Source organism: Bacillus rossius, chromosome 14 (assembly GCF_032445375.1).
Source record: "Bacillus rossius redtenbacheri isolate Brsri chromosome 14, Brsri_v3, whole genome shotgun sequence".
In the NCBI taxonomy this organism is placed as follows: Eukaryota; Metazoa; Arthropoda; class Insecta; order Phasmatodea; family Bacillidae; genus Bacillus; species Bacillus rossius.
In genome coordinates, this window is record NC_086341.1 from 20431643 (window position 1) to 20456650 (window position 25008).

The 25008-nt window shown below is 36.2% G+C and overlaps 1 protein-coding gene across 1 annotated transcript in view; it reads right to left on the reverse strand.

The window, feature by feature from the left end:
* Positions 1 to 25008, reverse strand: part of LOC134538702 (myb-binding protein 1A) — a 96383-nt gene that overhangs the window by 677 nt on the left and 70698 nt on the right. The window contains exons 14-17 of the mRNA XM_063380139.1: positions 24770 to 24909; positions 15391 to 15637; positions 10390 to 10619; positions 1 to 983 (exon numbers count right to left, since the gene is read on the reverse strand). The exon at positions 1 to 983 is cut by the window's left edge and continues 677 nt beyond it. Coding sequence (XP_063236209.1) covers positions 548 to 983; positions 10390 to 10619; positions 15391 to 15637; positions 24770 to 24909 — 1053 coding nt within the window. The 3' untranslated portion in view covers positions 1 to 547. The remainder of the gene's footprint in view (positions 984 to 10389; positions 10620 to 15390; positions 15638 to 24769; positions 24910 to 25008) is intronic.

The window sequence follows — 25008 nt, forward strand, 5'->3', positions numbered from 1 at the left end:
TTGTTATCGCTTGCGCAGTCGTGGTTGTGGATGTGGTCGTCTTGCATGAGCATGCACGCACGCACACACACGCACGCACGCAGTACAGTGCTCACGAAGAAAACCCAGCCAAACGAGTTTTCGAAGATTTTCGACTAATTTCCCTTCAATTGTTTTTACTTTCCAACAAAAATTTTTCAAGGTACTTCTACAGAGAGGTAGTCGTAATAAATAGGGTCTTGACATCATTTTACTGTAAATAAACATCACTGATTTGTAAACAAAAAGGTTTTTACACCCAAGTATACAATCAGGAGTAGATTTACAAGAATCGTAAAGTGCGTGGATTCAGAATCAAAATTAAAGAATATGAAAATCAACTCGAAAACATACTTATGGAAAACACCCAAAACTAATAACATTAATATCGTAGTACCTAGAAAATTTCATTGTATTTAATTTTTCCTGTGACTTACCACATAAAACAATACATCCGTACCACGTTCCATAGTTTGTGAATTAAATTTTATTCATATAGGTAAAAACAAAGCTTACAAACAAAAAAAAATTAACGCTTACTTTTTTTTTTGCTCTTTCTGAAATTCGAAGACACGCCCTTGTTTTCACTCCCGCTACCATCCGTTTTGTTTTCACTGTCCACAGAATGACCGGCAATGGAACCGACATCTACGCTTGCAAAAGACACCAGCTCCAGTCCATCAGACGCGGCTGCCGCACGCAACAGTTTTGATTCTTTCTTCTGGTGGGCCAGGTCACTTTTGCGTTTGAATTTCTTCCTCTTCTTTCCGTTCTTCCCATCGCCTTCCACGTTTCCCGGGTCTCGCGATCCACCGGCAGTCTGTGGAATGACCGGGCGCTTCTTGTTTTCTTCTCTGTCCTCGTGATCACTTCCACTCGACTCTGTTCCAATGGCGCTGTCTTCTTCGTTCTCCATTTTTCTTACCTTTGCCATGGGTTCTTCAGAGTGCTTTCCAAAACTAACCCTGAAACATAATTAAATACAAACTCAGCAATTACACAAAAGGAATCTTTGAACGAACTGATTTAGTAACATGTTCATTTCAACAGAAGTGCTTCATTTTTTAATCAGGTTACATGAGAATTTCAACAAAAAAATCATACACTACACAGTTTTTCAAGTGAATGCCATGGGTAGCATTTAGCAGGTGTGCTTTGACAGCAATTGGCACTACGTTATGATTAGGGACAAGAGTATATGGTGAATTGAATTGTGATAAAACCAAAATAACACAGAAATACAAGTTAATACACCATATAGCTCCAGAATGTAAGTTATTTCATGGAATCAAGTAGCATTTATGGCATAGTTTTTCAGTTTTCTATTAGTACTGTAAATTTTATAAAAATAATTAAAAATTTCTAATTCATATATTTTATTTAATATTTTAAAGCAAATGTTTTAGTATTCAAAAAAAATTTTTAATATCATACAATAATGACTAGGTATTAAAGAAAAAATGTTATCAGTAATATTATTTTTTAAGGTATTTTAATCGATAAATGAAGAAATATTTTTGTTATAAAGGAATGAAAATTTTTTTAATTGAATATACCATTTTTTATTGCATTATCAACCATTTTTTTCTACTAACATCATGTTTTAAAAGTCAACTTTAAAAAGAAAAACGAAAACCATAACCCAAACATGAGCCAAAACTAACGCATAACGATCGTCATGTTACACACTAACCATGAAAGAGTGCGGACTAGTTTATTCTGCACTAGATAGAGCGCATGCATTGTATGCAATTGGCGAGCTATCAATATCAATACTCAACTACGTGTACGCGCACTATACGGCGATCAATGTTCTAAACATGAATGGTGCCAACTGGCGCTGGCTACATTTTTATACGCGGTACACAGTGGCGACAAAGATGAACAGATAAATGTTATAATGTTTGACGTCTTTAAAAGAACATTTACAGATCCGAAAATTTTGCATTTCTGTTAATTAAATAAGTACTAAGCAGTAATATCAGAACAAATAATAGATTTCAACTTTAAAATACATTGTTTAAGTGAAACTTCTTTACTGAGGGAGCAACAATTTTCGAGCGCTACGAAAATTCCGATCACATGAGGAGAATAGTTAGGTACGTGGTGGGGGAACTGGTAAAGCAGGGGAATGCGTCAGCAGTGACACCACTCCAGCACATGCACTAGCGGTCAAATGGGAAGATAGCAAGGGGGGAGGAGGAAGGGGGAGGAGGAGGAAGGGGGGAGGAGGGGTTGGCGGAGGGGGGGAGGATAGGTAAGTAACATACCATACTGTAAACCGTCACTATGTTTACAGTTTTTCTTTTTCTTTTTTTTATGAGATTATGGGTGCAAAATTGATGTAATTTACAACTAGAACAGTAGTATTCATAGTTTTCAGCTGGTCGAAAACGTCCTTGTCTCTGGTTACCGCAATCCAGTGCTGCAGAGTTTGAAGTGTCTCCGAACAACTGAACTAGACGTAAGGTTACGTGAATCGTGACATTACTAGTATGAAATACCTTTACTTAGATTTTTGGCTCTCTAGGAATATATTTCCGCATACAGATAACTATCACTGATCTAGTATATACGTATGTGTACATTGTAAATAAATTTGCCTATACCTATATAAACTTCTTTTTCGCATTTTAAAGCAAAATATTGCAAAAAAAATTCCTCAAAAATTTTTTTTAATATCTTTTCTTCACATATAGGTCGCACTTCATTTTTTCCCCATCAAATCTGGTAAAATTGCTGCGACCTATATGCGAGTAAATACGGTATATATATGCTCTCTTATTAAAAAAAAAGATTAGCTCTGTTGATTAGCACCTTGTTTTACTGGAATTATTTAGGGCGTTACTTTGAGAGACGTGTTACCGTATTTTTATATAGTAGATATTTTTTTCCTACTTTGCTTTAACGGTGTTTTTGGATTATCCATTGTTCCCTTGTCAGTCTATTTTATTTATTCAAAATAGTATAAATATGTATAATTTGCAGCTTACCATAGCACATAATCACCGGTAATAGGGCTTCGAATACAAATCAAATCTTTATAACTATGAAATGAACGCAAGGAGCATCCCGCAACGCAAATTTTTTTCCGAGCTGCCATTTTGAATGTTGGATTGGATTAGTCATAGGATGAAAGCACGAACACTAGCAACACCAATGAACAGGAAAAGCGTCTGACGAATAAAATAATATATAACCAGACAAATAATTGTTTTATTAAAATTAAAAAAAATTATGTTGAAAGTTAAGTACTATATTTTTTGGTATAAATAGAATACTTGTTATGGGGGACTCATTTTATATGTGGATGGTAGTCGTGTGTTAATATCTTTGCCGTTTATTTATCAAATTTGTATCTTGAGTTGACATAACCTCAAGTCAGCACACTTGTAAACGTGATCAAATAGCAGTCTAGAAGAATTAGCGGTAGTTGTAATTACCTTAATATAATTTTCTTTGAAGCATCTGTGTATGTGTTCCCACACACGTTCATGTTCGGGCTTGCTTACTTGTCCACAACATCGAAGATTGTACAGTAAAGTAACTACTGTTTGCTGTGGTAGCCTACTGTGCTGAAGAATGAGTGCCGCTGCCACCACAAGTGATGCTTTGGCATATGTACAGCCGGCGTCATCGAAATGTCGTAGCAGTGTTTGGACTTATTTTGAAAAAGTGTCTGAATTAAAATCAAAATGTAATACATGTGGGCGTGAACTCAAAATAACGGCAAGTTGCACATCAAGCATGGCCAAACATTTAAAGTTGCACACAAAGCAATATTCAGAATTCTTGCAGATGCAGATGGAAAAGCAAAAACCGACATATGTAGTAAAAAGGCTCAATAAACTTTACCATTTTTGTTTGCAAAAAGTACCAAATATTCAGTTGACAACCCCCGTGCAGTCTCCAACACAAAAAGTATTGGCAGAATGATTGCAATTGATCTTCAGCCATTCAGTATGGTTAATGACAGGGGTTTCGTTGAAATGATGAATTTGGTAGAACCACAGTATACGATTCCCGACCGCACTACCTTTTCACGGACTGTAATTCGACAACTGTATGAAGATACAGTTAAGAAGGTCACAGAAGAAATGCAACATGATTTTAAAAATGGTGTTGGCTCCATTTCATACACTACAGACATGTGGACATCTCGTAGTAACGATAGCTACTTGTCACTGACTTGCCATTACTTTACTAGCGACTTTGTCCTTGTACATCGCATATTGCGAAACGTTCCTTTTTCTGGGGAACACAGTGGTGCTGCCATTTGTGATGTATTATTGGACGTTTCAAACAAGTGGAAAATTCCCCAAGGCGTACATGTGTACATCTTATCTGATAATGCAAAGAACATTAAACTTGCACTGTCAAAAACTTTTTGGGTGCCATTCAGTTGTTTGGGTCATACCCTGCAACTAGCTGTAAATGATGGCAAAAGAGAAACTCCAGGCATGGAATCAGTTTGCAAGAAAGCACGCAGCATTGTGGGCCATTACAAGCGTAGCTCACAAGCCACTCAGCGGTTGCACACACTTCAAGAAAAAATGGGGAAACCACAACATGAACTCATTCAAGACGTCGAAACACGTTGGAACAGTGAATATGCAATGCTTTTACGTCTCTTGGAACAGAAGGAAGTAATTGCAGCTGAGCTTGCTTCTTCGTGCTCAATGGATAATTTAAATGCTCTTGAATGGAAATTGATTGCAGGTGTGGTGGATGTATTAGCACCTATTTATGAAGCTACTAATGATTTGTGTGGGGAAAAGTATACCACCAATTCTATGGTTATCCCCATTATAGATGACATTAAAGATTTGTTAGAAACTTTCATCTCACGAGCTGAAGCAGGAAGTGGCATTGTCTTTGCACGTAACATGCTTAAGGCAATGCTTGTGCGATTTCCTGACTACAGACTAAGAGAAGAATATGTTGTTTCAATGATTGTTGATCCAAGATATAAAGTAATTTTGTTACACGACCATGAAAAGAAGAAAGGACTACATTCTCTTAAATTGTTCATAGAGTCTGACACAAGTTTCGAAGGCATCCATAAGGAACAAGCAACAGGGGCACAAAATACACTTCAGCCATCATCATCCTCACAGTTCTCAGTGTGGAACAAATTTCATACAGCTCCACAGTCAGTGGCAGTGAATAATCCCATACCACATGAGTGTGTGCTTGATGACATTTCAAGGTACATCAATGAGCCTGTCATCAGCAGACACACTGATCCATTTGCATGGTGGAAAGCAAATCAATTCCGGTTCAGATACATTTCGGTGGTTGCCAAAAGATTGCTGTCGATTCCCGCGACTTCGGTGCCAAGTAAGCGAATGTTTTCTACAGCCAGTAATATTGTGACTTCTCGCAGGGAATGTATTGCGCCTGAACTCGTAGAGAAGTTGACATTTTTACATGATAATCTGTAAACACCATTGCTCTTACAGGCTTTTATTTACAGTATTTTATGTTTACTAAGCTTACCAATTTTTTATATAGGTATTTTATTGAAAAGGGGATTTGCATTAAGCCTAGGGCCTACCATTTTTAGCTTATTGTCAAAGGAATAAGTAGCTTTAACATGTAGGTCTACATAATGTTTATTTTTGTAAAATCATTTTTTAAATGTTTCTATATATAGCCTACCATAAATCTTAACTCAAAGTGTTTTATTTAGTATATAAACTGTAACTTATATAAATCTGTGAATGTTGTATAAATGGAAGTAACAAATAGCATTTTTAAAAAGTTTTACATTTGAGTTAATTATCATTTCTACAACTGCCAACTGAAAATTGTATGTAATAAAATAATATTCTGTCAACTTATTTGTTTGTGAAACTATTTATCCTTCAGTAATATGAGTATAAAAAGTTAATGCAAATTCTGATGATAATAAAACTAAAAATTAAAGAAAAGATTCAAAATTGGAATTGAATTTCAAATAGTTGGTAGGGATTCGACTCGGAATCGAATCGAACTGAAAATAGAGGATTCGCACAGCCCTAGAAAATACCTTGATTAACAGTAATGACCAGAAAATGTAGTAACTAGGAATGGACCATCAAATCCTTAGTAGTCTAAGGATTCAATATTCAAAGGAAAAATATTTGAAGAAAAATATTAGAGAAAATAAAGTACATTAAAAATTTCAACACTAATAACCCCTGAAATTTTCTAGGTAAATTTTTTTCTTCATACCTATCCTCTTACCATTCCCCAAGATATTGTTCTTTTTAACATGTCATTATACCAGGGCTGCCACCACTTTGAAAACAATATCCTTGATTGAAATGTGAAATATCCTGTAATATCCTTGTTTTGAATATAAAATATCCTGTAAAATCCTGTACATTAAAAATATGAAAATTACTCGATCATAATGTATGTAAATGTAACTATACTTCAATCAAAACAATTCAATTTTTAACACTTTATACAAGTATTTATACACACACGTAGCCTACACTTCACCACTGGCAGTATTTAAATATCACTTTTTCAGATGTTTTGCCCTATTCCTCATTTCTTCGTTTGGCTGGAATTCTGCCATATTCTTCCTAGAAGAGATATGCAACAAAGCATTTAGCATTGGAGATTCAAGACATGTCCTGTGCGCTGTCTTGATAAGGTTGAGCTTACTAAATATTATTTCCACCCCTGCATTGCTGTGTGGAAGAATAAGCATTGCCTTTGCAAGTTTACAAAGCAGTGGAAAACATGTTTTCCCATTAATTTCATACTGTGACACTTTATGCCAGGCCTGCCACCAAATTAGGTTCCTAATTCCTCTTTACAGCATTTAAAAATCTTGTAATATTTATAGCCGTAATTGACTTAATTTATTTTTTGCGGTAATTTTAAATATACATTGCATTCCAAAACATAATTTAAAAAAAATCAAATGAAAGTAAAATTTTTTTAAGATTTGCCACTTAAATTACAAAACTAATAGTTGGTATCACAATAAAACGAAAATTAATTTAAAAATTTCTCTTCAGTATAGGCTTTGGTGCTTTTCTTATTTACAAACTATAAATACATCCATACAACTAAGTTATTTACAAGTTTAAAAAAACAAATGTATTTCACATCATTAACTAGCTACTTTTTATGTTGTGCGCTCTTTTCCGCATCTCGTCAGTGGGCTTGAAAGCCAGACCTGCAGATGTTCTCATTCTGCAATGCAACAGCACATTTAACATTGGTGATTCCATTGACGATCTGTGAACAGTTTTACCATCTTGAGATTGCTGAAAACCCTTTCCACAGCAGATTTTCTCCAGTTGCACCACCACTCAAAGCCATTACTTTGTACAGATGAGTTTCAACAATCTCAGATAGAAAGAACCTTGATAACACTACAACCTGCCTAGTGACTGTCAGTTGATTCATCAATCATCAGTGTGAAATATTGTGTTTTCATTGCATAGAAAACATAATCTGCAGCTGATGTACCCAAAGATTGAATAATTATCTGGCTAGTTTTAGTGCGAGAACAATGAAAGTTTCTTGTGATTTCACTATCTGGAAACATTTGCGGGACAAGTTTCGTGAAATTATCACCGAGTTTCACAGATAAATTGTTTTCACAAACGAAGTTCGCCCATGACAGTTCCGCATCAATTATTTTGTTTGGTTACAAAACTCGTCAAAGAACAACTCTGATCAGCAGCTCGTCGGTTTTTCGCATGAACTTGCGTCTTCAAGCCGCCCTTTGTCACGTTCAGTTCCGAGTTGCAAGTCGAACAAACGGCGGTAAATTCCGTTTTGCCACGCCTCAACCATTTCAATTCTTGCTCCCATTCTTTACGATAACGCTGTTTATAAAGTGACCTGTCTGGCGAAGCCTTTCGTTTTTGCTCCATCACAATCAGCTAAGACCAAAACTACTATTTAAATCACATAAGAAGTTTGTAAACAAATGCCGCACCTAAAACATTGTAATGGCAAAAAATACCAATGTTTACTGACGCCATGACTAGGCATGGTCGGGCAGAGAAATTTGACTTCGGGCGGGCTCGGGCGGGTAATTGTCCAAAATTTTCGGGCTCGGGCAATCTCGGTCGGGCATCAAAATCAGTTAATGAAATAAATTTTGAACATAAAATAGTCGTACTTAAGTTTGCATTGACAAACCTGAACTGTTTTTATTTATTTACTATACCGCACTGATATGAAAGTTAAACATTAAACTAAAAAATAGAGTGCATATTAATCTTGGAAATAAAGTGCTTATTAACTAAATTGTGTTTGGGTAGCTGCTTGAAGGTTCATTGTCACTGTTGATTGTTTGACCTACACTTCCACTGGTATCCATTTTGGTAAAATAATGACATGAATTAAATAGAAACAATTCACAACCACTTTCTGTAAATGCCACGCAACTACAATGTGTGTAATTAAAGTCAGCTTATAATCCTTCTCGCACACAGCAAGCAGATCCACCAGCCTTGAACACTACTTTGTGACTATTGAGCAGTGAGCATCCGCCGTGCGTACGCGCGCGCGTGTGTGTGTGTGTGAGAGAGAGAGGCGGGCGACCAGCTGCATCGTTAGTTAGCCAGCGAGAGTAACGGTAAATGTTGACCTTGACCACTTCCGCTTGCTGCAGGGCTCGCTCTCTTATATCTGTCTCCCCCTCCCACAAACACACTTGCTGACCGGGCACCTTCTTTATCTTATCTCTCACACACCCTCACTTCACCGGCTGGTGCCGGGACGGCGGCGGCGTGGCATGTTCCTGCAGCTGCCGCGCGTTCCAAAAAAAAGAAGCTTTGTTTACTTGCGCCGTGCGGTATTGCCGTTTTCCAAGGTGCCCGATATTTTCGGGCACTGAAATACCCGCCCGAAATTTCGGGTATACTTGATGCCCGGAATTTTGGGTATACTTGATACCCGAAACACTGCCCGAAATTTCGGGTACCCGACCATCCCTAGCCATGACACCTCTTAGCGTTTAACTCAACAAACAAAAAACATTTCCCCCGAAACCATAGATATTGTACTTCATGAAACAATATGTGGGAGTATATGCTTTTGGTTTGTGGTTAACCGATTGGAAGTTCCATGGCGCTACACCTAATGTGAGTGTTTGCTATACTGTTGGATGCTTCTATGGTTTGACAACTTCAAATAGGTAGTCCAATGTAAATATTTACACTAACGAAATATCGGCGAAGCGTCGTAAATATCTGTGAATGTCGCCGTTTATCCGTTAGTCCGTTTTAAGCTTCAAATATCCGTGAAAACGGATAAAATCCGTAAAAACGGCAGGCCTGCATTATACAAAAAAAATTACAATACATATTGTTTCTGGAAATTTAGTTTGTGAAACAAGCATTTGAAGGGTTAAATGTTTCAACATCATATTTATTACCCTCTTTTATCGCATAATCGCCGCACTCGCGTAATCGTCGCACCCATATTTTAGGGCGTCAAAATTAGGATAAAAAAAACTTTAGCGTAAACGTCGCATGATGTTTTTCGTCCCGCTATTAGATTCCAAGCGCTTTGTGTGGGTATTTTATCCGTATAAAACTATGTATTTTAAAATAGAAATCTAATATTTATTCGGACATTACCTCTTATTTATTTAATTAATGGAAATACAAAGTTGTATGATGTGTAAATTTTCTTAAACACTTTTTAAACGTTATAACCTTCATCTGTTTGTTTGCGTCGCCGCGGTGTACTGCTTACAAAAATGTTGCCAGCGCTCGTTGCAATCATTAATGTTTGGTCATGTACTTATGTTGCTTTCCGTATAGAGCACGCACACGTAGCCGAATATCGATATCTCGCCGAGTGCCGAGGTAACTACATCTGATGGCCCGCACTCTTTCGTGGTGCGTACTACGATGGTTATGCGTTCGTTCAGGCTCGCATTCGGATCACAGATATTGTTTTTCTATTTAAAGTTGAAGAAAGGTTTTTGTTACACGACTACTTATTAATTTAAATTGTTGGCGTGCTCTTTTATACTTCACTTTTTAAATAAACGTACTTTCCATGAATGGGTTTCGTTTTTATGAATAATATCCAACAAAAAATTTTTTTTACGCATAATCGTCGCACCCCTACTTTTCAAACTTGATTTTAGAATAAAATGTGCGACGATTATGCGAGAAAACCCTTTTTTATTCCTTGCACATTATTTTATTTTTCAACCCTTGAGATCGGATTCGAATTCGAGGGGTACATATCTAAAATATACCCTATATTTTAAAGTACTTTCTTTGGGAATTGAATTAGAGATTTGGATTTAAAAAAAAAATTGGGATTTGACTCATCAGTAGTAATAACCAACTTGACGCATGAGACAGAGCCTAATGAAAGGTGACAATATCAAGGTACCCGGGCTGCAGTTTCATGGAGAGCGCCAGCCGCTTGATGGCGTGCTTCACGAAGCCAGCCACGGTAGACACGCTCCTCTTGTACTCGACGAAGGCGAGCCCGACGGCACGCCAGTCGGCGGCGGCGCCCTGCCTCGCCCGCAGGTTCCACACGGTCGCCACCAGCTGCACCAACTCGCCCACAAACTTGTCCCTGACGACGGTGCTGCCTGCCGCCACCTCCCGCAACAACTGCAAGAACGGCCGGCCTCCTGGGTTCAAATCTCTAAATACAGTAAAAGTCTTTAAGAGGGTAGTATCTTTGAATATATATATACTGTATAGAAGTCGCGAGTGGATAGGATTTACTCTACGTTTTTTAGGATCGTATGATGAGCAGCTTGGGAACTTCACCGCTGCAGGGCGCTGCCGTAACGCCCTGTATCGTCTTAGGTTGTTATTTACACGTTAGAGCGCAGCACTGTCGCCGCTGTCATTCCCCGCACCCCCCACCCATCATTCACTGCAGCTCAAAGTCGTTCAACGGGAGGGGAAAGGGGTGTTTGAAGAGTTCGACACTTGTCCGCTAGGGACCACCACAAGTCGATGCCCTAGAGATGGTGGCGATTGGGGCGGTGAATTAACCAACTACCTCAAACCGTATTAGAAATTTTAACCTGGGCTGGCGACTTCTATACAGTATATATATTCAAAGGTAGTCTCCTCAATTATTTTCCTTCCAAAATTTCATGTTTTTACTCTTTTAATAAATTCACAATATAACCAACCCAAAACCCATATTCATTGATTTACAAAGATGTGCAAAAAATTAAGTATGGGATCGTCCATTAATCACGTGAGGCTCGAAAGGGGGGGGGGGAGGGGGTCGGGAAAAATCACGAAATATCACAAGGGGGGAGGGGGGGTGTAGAGAGATATCACGTATATTTTTTTTTTCACCCGATTTCTACTAAACCGAAAAGCGATGCGTGACCTTGACTCGCCGTAGCCAGGCAACAATATCCCCGCCTGCCGCAACATGAACCACCCGGCTCGGCTTGCCGGTCGCCAGTAAAGACTGTGATTTTGGTGCCGAATACATGCGTAAATCACATATAAGCCTTTCCTTTATTATTTTTATGCCAGTGAGAATAAACCTGCAACCTAAATGTTTGTCTGGACATTTTTATCACTAAGCTTAATTTTCCAGAATCTAATTTGATTATACCTATATTTACAGATAATATTCTGAAATTTTTAAAAATATTTTGCACCAAAAAATACACGTGATTTATTGGGGGGGAAGGGGGGGGGGGGTGTCTGTCTGAAACCTCACCACAAATCACTAGGGGGTAGGGGGGGTTAAAAATTTGCTAAAAAAACATTACGTGATTAATGGACGACCCCTATGTCAAAGACTACATACAAACTGTATAAAACACAGTTACACGCTCTTAGTTCATGCAAAGGTTGACATAAAAATTGGGGTTTTAGTTTAAAAAAAAAGCATGAAACAAATACTTATTAATTTTATAAAACATTTTACAAACAATTAATGCATTGCACCGTGTTTAAGCTTTTTTTTAGTGGTGCACCGATATAACTTTACCGATTACTGATTCGATTACCGATTATGAGAGCAATAATCGGCAGATACCGATTCAGTTACCGATTATAATGAACAAATTTTTTTAAGTGTAATAATGCCCACAAAATTTTTTATTCCCATGTGAATTTAATAACAAAGTTAGGTAAAATCGAGAATACAGTTATAATAACAGTATAAAAATATATAAAATACACTTTTAAGTCATTGCAAAGTGTAAATTAAATTAACTTCTATTTATATTTGTTATTGTAAACAACTTGAACTACAGTCTAATAATTGTAATTTACGGTGGGTAAGTTTTGTTGCAGAAAACTAGCATTATTATCGACTATCACATAAGGTTGCATCGAGAAATTACCGTTTAACAATGTAAACATGTTGCTATATTTTGTTCACTTGAGTTTATAGAAAAATGTTTCCACACTTCACTTTTTTTCTCCCTAGTTGCCATCTCACTATAATTATATAAAAATGACTCAAAACCAATTGTAGCACATGTGATTTTATTAATGTTGACTGAATGTATAAAATTATAAATACTTTTTCATTTTTCACGTCACATACAAATAACACAACAACGGATAATGTTACCAAAGACGACGAAGACAAAGAAGACGACCATAACGAGTTTGTAAAACGCAGTGGTAAACTCTGAAAGGTATCGGGACCACGATTTTGAACCGCTACTATTGACTCGAAAAGATCGATTCTCATAGAATACACTGCAACTGCTTGTGGTATTTTGATTGTGTGCCATCTATTTTACGTCTCTGGCTATAGGTAATGTACAAAGCCACTAAACAAAAGACAGAACAAAAGACGAAACGTAAATAAACGTGTAGGAAAAATGCATTTTTTATTGTTCGAGGCAATGAGATTTATTAAACTTAACGAAATATCTCTAATCTTGATATGACGGAGTTAGATGAATTTTGTAATATATACAAATATTACCGTATTTCGTCCTAAAATGTGTGACAAAATATTACACGGTAAAAACCTACTTAATTACGCCGGGACGTAGATAATCGGCAAAGTAATCGTTAAGATTAGGGATGGGATTTTCGAATCTTGGATTCGTCGAATATACCGAATCCTATGGATTCGAGGATTCGTAGGATCCGAGGTGGGATTCGAGGTGGGTTTTTAAGAGTTTTAGGTAGTAATTTAAAATTGTAGTGCTGGGCGAAGTTTGAAAATTTCAAACCGAACCGAACCGAATCCTTACGTTCGGTTCGAAACCTCTTAAAATATATTCGAAAAACCGAACGTTCGTTTAAAAAAAAAATTACGTTTTTATCATTTTCTAACCCCCATTTGAGACCATTCACAAAACAGCACAACAAAATTCCATTACTTGTAATATTCCGACTTTTATTGCATAATCGTCGCCTCAACAGTTTCAAGCGCAGACAAAATAATAAAAAAAAGTTATTAATCATCGCATAACTCTCATAGCATTTTTTCATATAGGCGCGCTTTGTTTTTTGTTTACTTTAGAGAATTTTGTATGCATTTCTCGTACTACGTAATATAAACTATCGTACAAATGCCAAAGGTATTGTATATTATACCTTTAACTATAGTGCGTGTACGAGAAGTGTTGTAAAATCACTAAAGATTGCGTACCCCATACGTTAAACTAAAGCGCATGTACGAGAACTCTCGTATTTCGGCAAAACTAACGTGATCAAGTTAACACAAGACAAATGCGGTAGGAAATGATTACGTAAATTACGTATTTTAAATTACTGAAATGTATTTATTTTCTTTGGACTTTTTGGTTATAACAGTCAGGTACTGAAAATATTAATTTAATCTTGTGTATTAAAAGTACTGGTCCAGTAAATATTACAGTACGGTACTAAGTTGACTAGTGTAGTTGCGGCAGCCATCATTATTTCTCATGTTTTCTTTTTTTCGACGCAAATTTTTATAACCACACTGACTTACGTTACGTTTACAATATTATTGTTCTTGAGGTGATTTGCGACTAGCAGGACTTACGTCGTTTAAGTTTTCCAAATAGAGAAAAGATAATGACGACCCAGATGACCCAGAACCACCCCAAAAAATGTCTAAATTTTCTTCTGACGAGCAGCATTCTTCCAAGAAAACAGCAACTGCAGTCAGCGGGTTTTGTAATGTGGATAGGTAACTTAATTCACATTCGACTTTTTTTTAATGTCCTATTAAAAAGTTTTACTTTTTAAAAATGTTAGGTTATGTCTACCACAAAAATATGTTGTGGCCTTATGCTGAATTTTCGTTATCTTTATAATCTTATATTTTTTTTAATGAATGTTAGTGTACACTGAAAAAGGAAGATAGTCTTTTTGAATTTAGATGGAATTTCTTCATGAATTAAAAGTATATATATCTAAAGAAATTAAATGAAAAATGATTTTCTCTAAACTGTTTTCTTTCCTTCATTATTTATTGCATAAACTTTACTTATAAAATGTTTTGCAATGTTTTAATAAAGCTAAGCTATATAATGTTTTAATTTTACATATGGCTGGAGAACCTTTCTTTCTTACCATTCAGTTAAAGACCAAAATGCTGGTGGTCGGTTCATTTTAATTCAAAACAATTATTTCTGTATGAGGTTCGGTTCGGCTTGGTTCAAAATTTTTTTGCTATGGTTCGATTCGGTTCGGTTCGGTTCGAAACCAGATAACTGAGGTTCGCCCAGCTCTAGAAAATTGTATACCTAAACTGTATTATAAAGGCAACGGAAATAGCAAAAACATAAGATAAACTACGCTGCATTTTGTCAATTAGCATAACTACTCGATCATTTCCAACCTTCAATAATATAACATTGCAGAAAAAATGTAATTTTTTTAAATGGTGTCTGTTATACAAATGTATTTTATTGAAAACATAGGAAGGATTAATTTAACAGAGAATTAGACAGATGCAAACTTATGTGTGTGGTTTTTGAGGTTATTTGTCTCTATTTTATATCAGGTGTATACACTATGCACTTATTTTACAATTTTATAAATACACATGTGATTTTTTTTAATACATAGTCCTATGTAATTTTTTAAAATAAATGTGTGATTTTTTTTAATAACATGTGGTGAAGTTTAGTGTGGGACTGGGATTCGAGATTCGATGACAAACACTGAGGATTCGAACAAGGATTCGGATTCGACCAAAATGTGGATTCGTCCCATCCCTAGTTAAGATAATCACCGATTACGATTAATCGGTAAGTACCCATAATCGCCGATTACGATTCATCGGTATCCGCATCGGTGCACCACTACTTTTTTTAGAGACAGTAGGTGGTCCAATATGTTTTCTTGGGTATAGTTTATTTTCATTATATGTCTACTATAGTTGATTTTGTAACCTGTGAACAACGGGGATTTACTGTAACGATACTCCAAAGGAACAGCTAACCTGCAAGGTATGCTGCATGATGGCTTTCTCCAAATTCAAGAGGCAGTCTTTCTCCTCCTGCGTGAGCGTTTGCTGGACCAGCCTGTTGTTGAAGAAACACGTCACCATCGCGATGGCCTGGCTCCGCTTGAAGACCCTCGTGTTCGGAGCGAAACAGCACTCCACGTACAGAGGCACGAGGTTCCAATTCCCGAACCACATCTGCTGGGTCAACGTTTTGAAAAACCCAGGGTGCAACAGAGAATCCCTGAGGACAGACAAAACTAAAATGTCCACGGGTATGCAACCAAACTACAGACAGGATTACACTGTGAATTGCGACAAAACAGACATAACACCATCAATACACCATTTAAAACTAAAATTCACGTTTTCCACACCAAAGCACTGAAATGAAAGTTAAGTCATGAAACCTATCAGTATTTTAAATCAAATCTTAACTATAAAATCGAATACTTAATGATTAAGAAATTAAATTAAATGAAAGTAATATAATGATGTTCTCACCAAATTTTAATTTTAAAAAAATTGGAAAAGTTAACATTTTTTAAGCTTGCATCTGTTATTCGTTACTCATTTTATCTTTACGACCATAAAACATTTTTCAAAAACAGAAATGCTTAATAGATTTATTTTATTTGTTCCAAAAAGTTAGAAACTCATTACAAATCATTATATTTAAAAAGTGCATCATGTTTTAGTAAAAATGACATTGTTTTGGAGAAATTAGTATCATGGATCATTTAAGTATCATAGTTGTCCAGTAAAATCCTATTTTTTTAATCAACAGATTTCTTAAAAAATAAAAACAGTAACACCAAAATCTCCCTTTTCCAAAACGAAATTGGCTTCAAAATAAAACCATAAAATCTCTGGATCCAACATGTCACAAAAGTATACAACGAAATACATTATACCATACTACCCTCTACAAACTGTTCAAGATAATGTGTTGCTTTTTTCTTTGACAAGTGATTCAGCAAACATTCAGACTTGCACAACTAAACATTCTTACAAAAATCAACAAAATAATAGCTTATACATAGAGACATGCAGTTTTGGGGTTTATTTTATAGCAAAATTCGTTGTTATTTACCCTTAAAAGTGGTGTTATCATACATCAAAAGCGGTGTTATTTTTTAAATAGTTTTAGCACTATAAATTAAAAAAATTAAGCTAAGTATACCTTGAAATTTTGGACACATTCTTGCATTGTACAGTTGCACTAGCAGCAGTAATTTACAATCGAATTTACACATCACTTTTTACATACAGTAATTGAAAATATTTTAGTACCTAAACCAGCAAGAATAAATATGAAGTCTCTAAAATAGTGACATAAACATATGGAACAAAATCCTCAAACTTTAGCTCTCGAAAGCAAAAGTAGCCATGATACACAAATTAGCCTCACTTAAATTTGTCCTGCGGTCTGTTAAGACTGTGTTATATGAGGACAAAAATCGTTCACAGTCAACGTTTGCAGAAGGCATCCAGATGGCTTCAAGGCAGCTGGAAGCAAACAATGGCTGTGACAGCTTTACTACATTCAATGACTTCACTACGTCCACTGAATTGTCTGTTTCCATTTGTTTTGTAACAATGTCCTGAAGCTGACCAAAACCAGCTGTTAATTCTTCAGTGCTTATGGAGTAGAGACTATGGACAGTTTTCAGTTTCTGCACCATTTCTGGGTTTAATTTAGCAAGCAACAAACTTTCCTGACTAAAAATTTGAATTGCTTCAAATCTCTTTCTACTTGGGTCAGTTGTCATGAGAGAGTTCAGTTTGGAAAGGGCTTGTGTTGCTGTTCTTGTGATGGACACTTTAGCTTCAGCAGCTTTAGCGGGGGGCATGTTAGACAAAGCTCTACTGGTTGCCTCAAAATAAATACCACGAGTGATGTTTTCAAATTTTTTTTTTATACCTTGCAAGTCCCCATATAGTGAATGGGCAGTTGGATACAAAGAACCTCCAAGTTTCTGTATTAGCTCTACAAGGCTCTTGGCATGCTCTTTCACAAAGACAGCTTGACAAAGAATGAGAGAAATGTCATTTTCTGTGAGTGAACACAGAAACTCAACCCCTGAATTTTGTGTTGCCTTTAGTTCATCTGTTTTGCAGAAATCAACAATGTCATGTATGTAGTCTGCTACATAAAAAATGCTGTTGAACCAGGAATTCCATCTAGTAACAACAGGAAGTGGGAACAATGGACGTTTCTCTCCATGCTTTTCTTCAAGAAAGCTAGCATACAGGTGCCTTCTTTTCCTGGTGTTGTTGAACACATTTTTTATTTTGCTCATAGCATTGTTCAACTCAGGCAACTCTTTCACCCAGACATTGCCAACAAGATTTAACTTATGTGCCCAGCACTGGACATGCGTTAACTGGTCTCCAAGGATTACTTCGAGAGTACTAACAGCCTTGGTCATATAACGAGCAGCATCGGTTACTACTGAGAGCACATCACCATACTGTACATTGTACATTTTGAGTGAATCTAAAATTGCCCTCACACAGTTTGTGGCATTAGCAGCTTCAAGAAAGTGAACTCCTGCAACAAATATTTCTGGTTTATCCTGTTGAAGATTCATAATTCTAAATAAAACAACAAATACACACCTACCCATTTTATCTGTTGTTTCGTCGCACAGTATGTCAATTTTTTTGTCCTTTAATGCAGTTTTGGCATCTTCAATTCTGCATTTGGCTATGTCCCCTACATATTTCTCACGGACTGTTCTCGCAAGTGGCATGTCTCCAGCACCTTCGATGTATTTGTTCAGCCATGCCCTGATATTAGGATCATCAAGCTTTTCAAGGGGTATATTTGCCTTTATAAAGGTCTCTGCTGTTTCCTTTATAAATTCCAACTTTTTGTCTTTTTGGACATTATTTTTTGCTGTCTGAAACGCTGAAGATATTGACGACTGGCGTTCAGACGCACTAGATGAGCCTTGCAATGAAGAGAGACGCTTCTTGTGTTTTTCACTGCCTACATGTTTTTCACATGAGTCTTTCCTATCCCAAGAGACGGTGACATTACAGTGACGACAAAAAAGTGTGGTTGAATCACTAGCATAAAGTCCGTGTTGAGAAAATTCAGAGGCTCGCTGTTTTGCAGTTACCGGCACTTTAGGCATTTTAATAGGCCTAATGTTTTAGCCGACCTTTAAATTGTACACCTTTAATTTATTTCACAGACGTTGAAAACTATCTGTAACAAAATTCGACCCGTTAAACTTTAACTTGCGCACAACAGAATGTTACGAATCGTCACCGTGTTTGCATTTTAAATTTGGTATTTGGTTAATAAAAATGGACGCAATGGACAAACAACACTAAAGACTATATAAGACAGTGGCGAATATAGGTTATAATTTTGGGGGGGGCCCAATATGACCGAGCTTACCAACATTTATGCTTGCTTTTTTTTTAATCAACATCATTTAATGATTATGTAAGTTTACAAAGGGTTTTGAGGAAAGTTTTAGGACTAAACAATATATGTATTATTTATATTTATTTATGTTTTGGTTTCCGGTTATTTTTATAACAGAACTGCATTGATTTTTTATTATATAATAACACATTGTTTTGAAAAACGTGCGTATTTAACATTTAATTGTATTCACGTTTATATTAATTTCCATTTTCCCTTTACTTTTTTCTTTTTTACTTAATGTGTTACCTTTTTTTAGTAAAGATTTTTTTCCCTTTTGTCCCAACAACCCAACAAAAGTAAATTTTGTACAATGGAAAAGAATGTTGGTTTATTATTTTTGAGCTATAAAAAGGGTGTAATTATGTAAATACATTTTAAAAATTCACTTTTTATGTAACATTTACAAAACGAAGTCCAGATTTCTTGGTTTACTAGCAAATTTATCAAGTACTTCTTCATCGCTTATTTTAATGTCTCTATGGATCGAAAGTAATGCTAATCCATTAAGCCTAGTTTCTGATGTGGTATTTCTTATGTAAGTCTTCAATCTTCTTAAGCTTGAGAAGCTTCTTTCTACGGTTGCGACAGAAACAGGCAGAACTGCTAGCAGTTTCAAGAGATTATAAATGTTAGGGAAGAAAGTCTTGTCACACTTTTATAGAGAACTAATGGCTGTTTTAGGAAGATTTTCTGATATTTCCTGACTCCACTTTTCTTTCCACAACATAAACTCACTTTGCACGACCTCTCTATGTGACAAATCATCTTCGTAGAAATTGAAAGCAGCTTCCAATGAACATAAATCTGTTTTGATACAAAATTCTGGAAGGATTTGTTGTAAGGATGCAACTGTATCCTTGTGAGATTCAAAGCGTTCTTTCAGTGAATTACAAAAATCATCAAGGTAAGGTACATAAACAGCTCGTCGGTAGTATTCTTCTTCTGTGCTGTAAGGGACGTTGCTGCGGGCTGTTTGAAGGCGACAAACTCTAGGAATCTCTTCTTTAATGTCGAGTTTTGTAGCAAATTCCTTTACTTACAAGCCCTAAATTTGACAAGGTCTCTAACACTGTGTTAGCTAAGCCTGCCCCAGTAACGTCATAAACGGGGACAAAAGTTAAGAAATCTTCTCTAATATTGTATGACTGGTCTTCAACATACCGTACACAAAGAGAAAACTGTTCTATTTGGCCAATGTCAGTTGTTTCATCTGCTAAAACGGAATAAAAAATAGAATTCCTGACATTTTTCACAATTTGGGATTGGATTAAATGACCAAACGTGTTAATGAGCTCGTTTTGAATAAAAGAACTAGTGTACATGCTCCTCCCTCCACTGTTCATTAACTGGTCTTTTAGGTCATTATCGCCATTGTTTGCTCTGTATCTCAGCAGTGATCGAAAATTTCCGTCATTATTTTCTGGCTCTTCTAGACTTATACGTCCACTGTCACGATGACCTCTTAGTGCGATTTGCTGTCTTCCACAAAATCTTATTGTTTGTATGATAGGGATCAGTCTTTCCCTGTTTTTTTCAATATTCAATCTCCTTTGAGCATTGACTTGATTTATAACACACTCAGTTTTTTTTGTAACAATTGATTTTGTGTTTTCAGCAATCGAAACTGATGTTTTATGGTACGTGCAATTTTCATGTTTACGAAAAATTTCCTTGGCTTTTTTCAAATTACTAAAAGCCCTTGTTATTAATGCTCCTGTTTCTTGGTGATCTCCTTTTCCTACACTTTTGGAGTGTGAAAATATTACGCAATATTTACAAAAAGACCCTGATTTTTCTTCAGAGAAAGCTAACCACTCAAATTCTTCTAGCCATTTCATTTGAAAAGATCTAGTATGATTTGAACTAGAAGAACTACTAGAAGTAGAAGGAAATTTGTATACAGGATGAGGTTTCCAAATATTTTCTACAAGCGTAATTTTTTCTTCATTCGTTAACGAACGAACGGAATTGCTTTGACAATAGTTTCCAATATCATATATATTTTTTCTTACTTGCTTGAAGTCTTCCGCAGCTGGTGCTGGATCAACGGCACTAGTACTTGCGACACCAGAAGAAACATTGTTACTGGCACAGTCAACGTCAGCACTGTCACTAACAGGTCTATTTACACTCTGTTTTTTCGTAAAAAAGTTTTGAATAGAAGCTTGTCTCTTCATTATTAATGCAGATTACTTAAATAAAAATTAAATATTCCAGAACAGGAACATTCAGATGATCGCAGATACATTCACCAACTCAATAACAATAAACACAGCTACAGATACAGATAAACCAACTTGACAAACAAGCAGATAAAGCATTATAACACACGTGCCAACAACATAAGAATGAACTATGGAAAAGGGAGGGCACAGAACGGAGAGTCCAATGTAAACAATTGAGGACAAGTTTCAGCGCTCCAAGCGGAAGCGCAGTGAAGTAACGCTTAGACAGCCCGCGCAAGAAAGGCACAAGTGAATGCTAATGTTTTCATTGGTTTATTTTTGCTGCACCTACTCACAAACATTCGTTAACGCACAACATTTATTTTGTATGGTATTTAATACTCTAAATTATGTTCCTATAAGAGGAGTAAAATAAATCTGACATTGCGTTTAGAATTGTGGCGACGGTACATAGCTTCTACAAAGTAAGTGGACGCGCGACACTAGTCCGGCTGGCTGGCGCGACGGCGGCAGGCGGCTTCATGACATGGCTTACCTCTCCATCCCCTGGATAATATTCTCTCCTTGCCACCCCTCGTAAAACCTAAGCATACGTAAATTCGGGGTTCAATGTAACTTTAATTATTGGATTTGGAATCCTAAATGGTAAGAGTATCACCTGTCTAACAAAGTTCCACTTTGCCTGAAAAAACTTATGCACAACCACGAAATATTATAAGGGTCTAAAAAATATATGTAATTCTAATAGTTTCATTTTCTTAAAAAATATTTGTGTAGTGCTTAATTAATGTTATCCTGCACTATAAACTTTAGTTATCAGCCTTACATGCAAGGTCTATTAATTTTTATTTTTTTCTTCTGATTTCGGGGGGGGCCCGGGCCCCCTGGGCCCCCCCCCCTATATACGCCCTTGATATAAGAGAACAACGCTTCGAGAAACAACCTGCTGTAAACACCGTGATAATCGACTGTCCAGGCGAGCCGAATATCAAAATACAGCAAAACCCCTTATTTGCACTTTTCATGGGGACAAAGTAAAAAAGTGTAAAAAGCTGGAAAGTGTAAATAAAGGGAAAAGTAAGAAATACGTTAAAGTTAATTAAAATACAGTCGCATCCTGCAACGTTCAGAACGGGCTACATTACACAGTAAAAATAAATAAAAAAAGGGGCGCAAATTGATGAAAATTTACCGTCAATTGCGCGCCTTGCGCGGAGAAAGGTCATTGTACTCGATCATCTGTTGTTACAGTGCGGCGTCTGTTCTCTGAGCTGCGCATGCGCAGTATAACTCATTCAATGCTCCGCCCAGACTCGTGACCTTCCATCAGCAGCCAGCCAATAGAAGCGAGCTTAGCGGAAAAAAATATAAGCTCCACCTCCCGTGTACCAGTTTTGTCCAGTTCTAATACCAGTTTATTGGTATACGCACCCGCTTACTCGCTGCCGTGACATGTTCAAGTTTACGTTCATCTTGATGTCTTGATACCAATAATTAATTATTTACGATCCCCACAAATAAATGGTTAGTTAAAAAAATATGCGTCAACAGTATAATGCTTCCGAAATTATATAATACGTATAAAACAGTTACCAAGATTCCACTCATTTTATCTTGTGAAGTTCATGTCTCGTACCAGTATTTCGGCTAAGTTGTGACATAAATACAGTATCAGCACTTACAATGTTACGATCAGCCACGTAATATTTCCGACATTTCCGACATTTCCGTTACGTTTTTATATTCGTGAGTTTACGTTTTTCCCTAGTACATTTTAGATTGTCTCCTGCTGTAATTACTCGGACTTTTACACGCCTAGGCTTAAATTGTTACATGTTTAGAAATAAAAGCAACTTTTCATGTTATAAAATACACTGTGTGGGTAGTTATCTTTGGTTTTTTGTTGTTTCACGTTTGTTACTGTATTTACAAATTGAATTGCCGTGTTCGAATGAGGAAAATGTTCGCCGAAAATTCAAGGATTTCGCGTTATTATCCAAAATGTGAGAAATTCGCGTTATTCTTAAAAATGTACTCAAATTCGCGTAAAAATTTGTTTTATCGCAATCGCGAAATATGCATGTCTCTACTTATACATGATTAATTTGCATTAGCATGGTATTAAATGAATCAATGAGTTTTGTTTATTATGTTACAATACTCAGCTGAAAAATTCCAAATCTTTGATAATGCACCTGTCAAAAAAAGTGACACATGATGCTTTGTTGAACAATGTGCATAATAAAATTACCTTGCAGTAACCAGAATTTCTGCAGATCATAACAAAAATCCATACATGCATACATAAATAACTACATACAGTCAAACCTCATTAATACGAATCCGCTTTGTACGAAATTCCCGTTTATGCGAAGTACTTTCACAGTCCCAGAAAAAAAGGTAAGCTTTCCTATGTTATTCAGGACTTTTAATACGAAATACGGTTAATATGAATTATGAAGTTGTTTTGATCCCTCAAGTAGCTGTTAACGTGTATAAGTAAACGGTTAATACGAATTTCACAGCCGAAGTCTAAAGTAAATCACGTCTTCATAACCGTCTTGTAAACAAACGTGTCTCCAAAGATAATATGTATGTATCCTACAGCACAAAATGGTCAAAAAACAAGATGAAAAGTTCAACTCTAGTGGCGATGTGAGTAACTAAACTAGAAAAGATGCCATGTTGTAAACGGAATACGAAAAGGAAAGTACTCTATACCTTATTAATATTAGTCGTCGGAAGTGTACATACGTAGAAGTTTAAACAATCTATGGAAAAAAGTTCTGTTATTTTCCATTGTTGTTTTGTAATATGACTGCGAAACGTAAACACAATGACCTTACATTGCAAGTTAAAGTTAAAATTATTGAATAAGTAGACAATGGAGAGAGAACAAAAACCGAAATTACGAGAGAATTTAAAATCCCGCAATCATCGTTGTCAACAATACTAAATAATCGTGAAAAGATTGAATCGGCTTTTGCGAGTTCGTGCAAATTATCAACAAGAAAAAGAATGAGAGGCCCAAAACATCAAGAAATGGAAGCTACCTTGTTGCAGTGGTTAGAAGAAATGTGTGCAGCAAACTTGCCTATTTATGGACCTATGATTCAGAAGAAGGCAGACTACCTAGCATTGAGGTTAGGAATTTCAGACTTCAAGTTCAGCAATGGTTGGTTACAACGGTTTAAAGATCGCAACAATATTGTTGGCAAAACTATGTGTGGGGAGTCAGCAGGAGTAGATACGACCAAAGTTAAAGATTGGATACAGACTGCTCAACAAATACTTGATCAGTACTGGCCTTTGATAAGCTTTGTAATGTGGTAAACAATGCCTATAAGAAAAAAATAGTGCAATCCAGGATTGATGCTTTTTTTTAAACCAAATGTTTGAATAGAAAATGTGTCATGAATGCAAGTTTATTGAAGTTTGTATTATGATTTATTCTGTAAGTGTTGCATTGTGTTTGTTTTCTTCAGTGTTTAATAATTGTTATGCATGTAGTGAAGCCAGCTTATATTACCAACAGTGTATATAATTTTCTTTATGGTTGTAAATATAGGCATTTAAAGGTCAAACAATTTTTTTTTGTCTTGATATCGCAATAGTTTGGTTAATACAAACCCTCGTTATTACAAAGTGCTAAAATATGGTCCCTTCAGGTTTGTAATAATGAGGTTTGACTGTACACATTTCCTACCAGTATGCGAACTTTACATGTCAAGAGCACTGGTCATACCTTTTCTGAAAGAACTCTATGGCAGCATTTTTGAAGACACTTGTCAAAGGAGAGCCATCTACAGTTTTCTTCTTCTCTGCCCCATCTTGTGAGTTCAGCTGGTGGGAGACTCGTGCCAGAAACATGCAACACTCCATCACCTGCACAGAAAATAGCACAGCAACTAAAATTAACATTTGATATCAGTAGAGAGAAGACAACAAGGAGATGAATTCTTCTACAGGTGAGCGAGGAGAGAT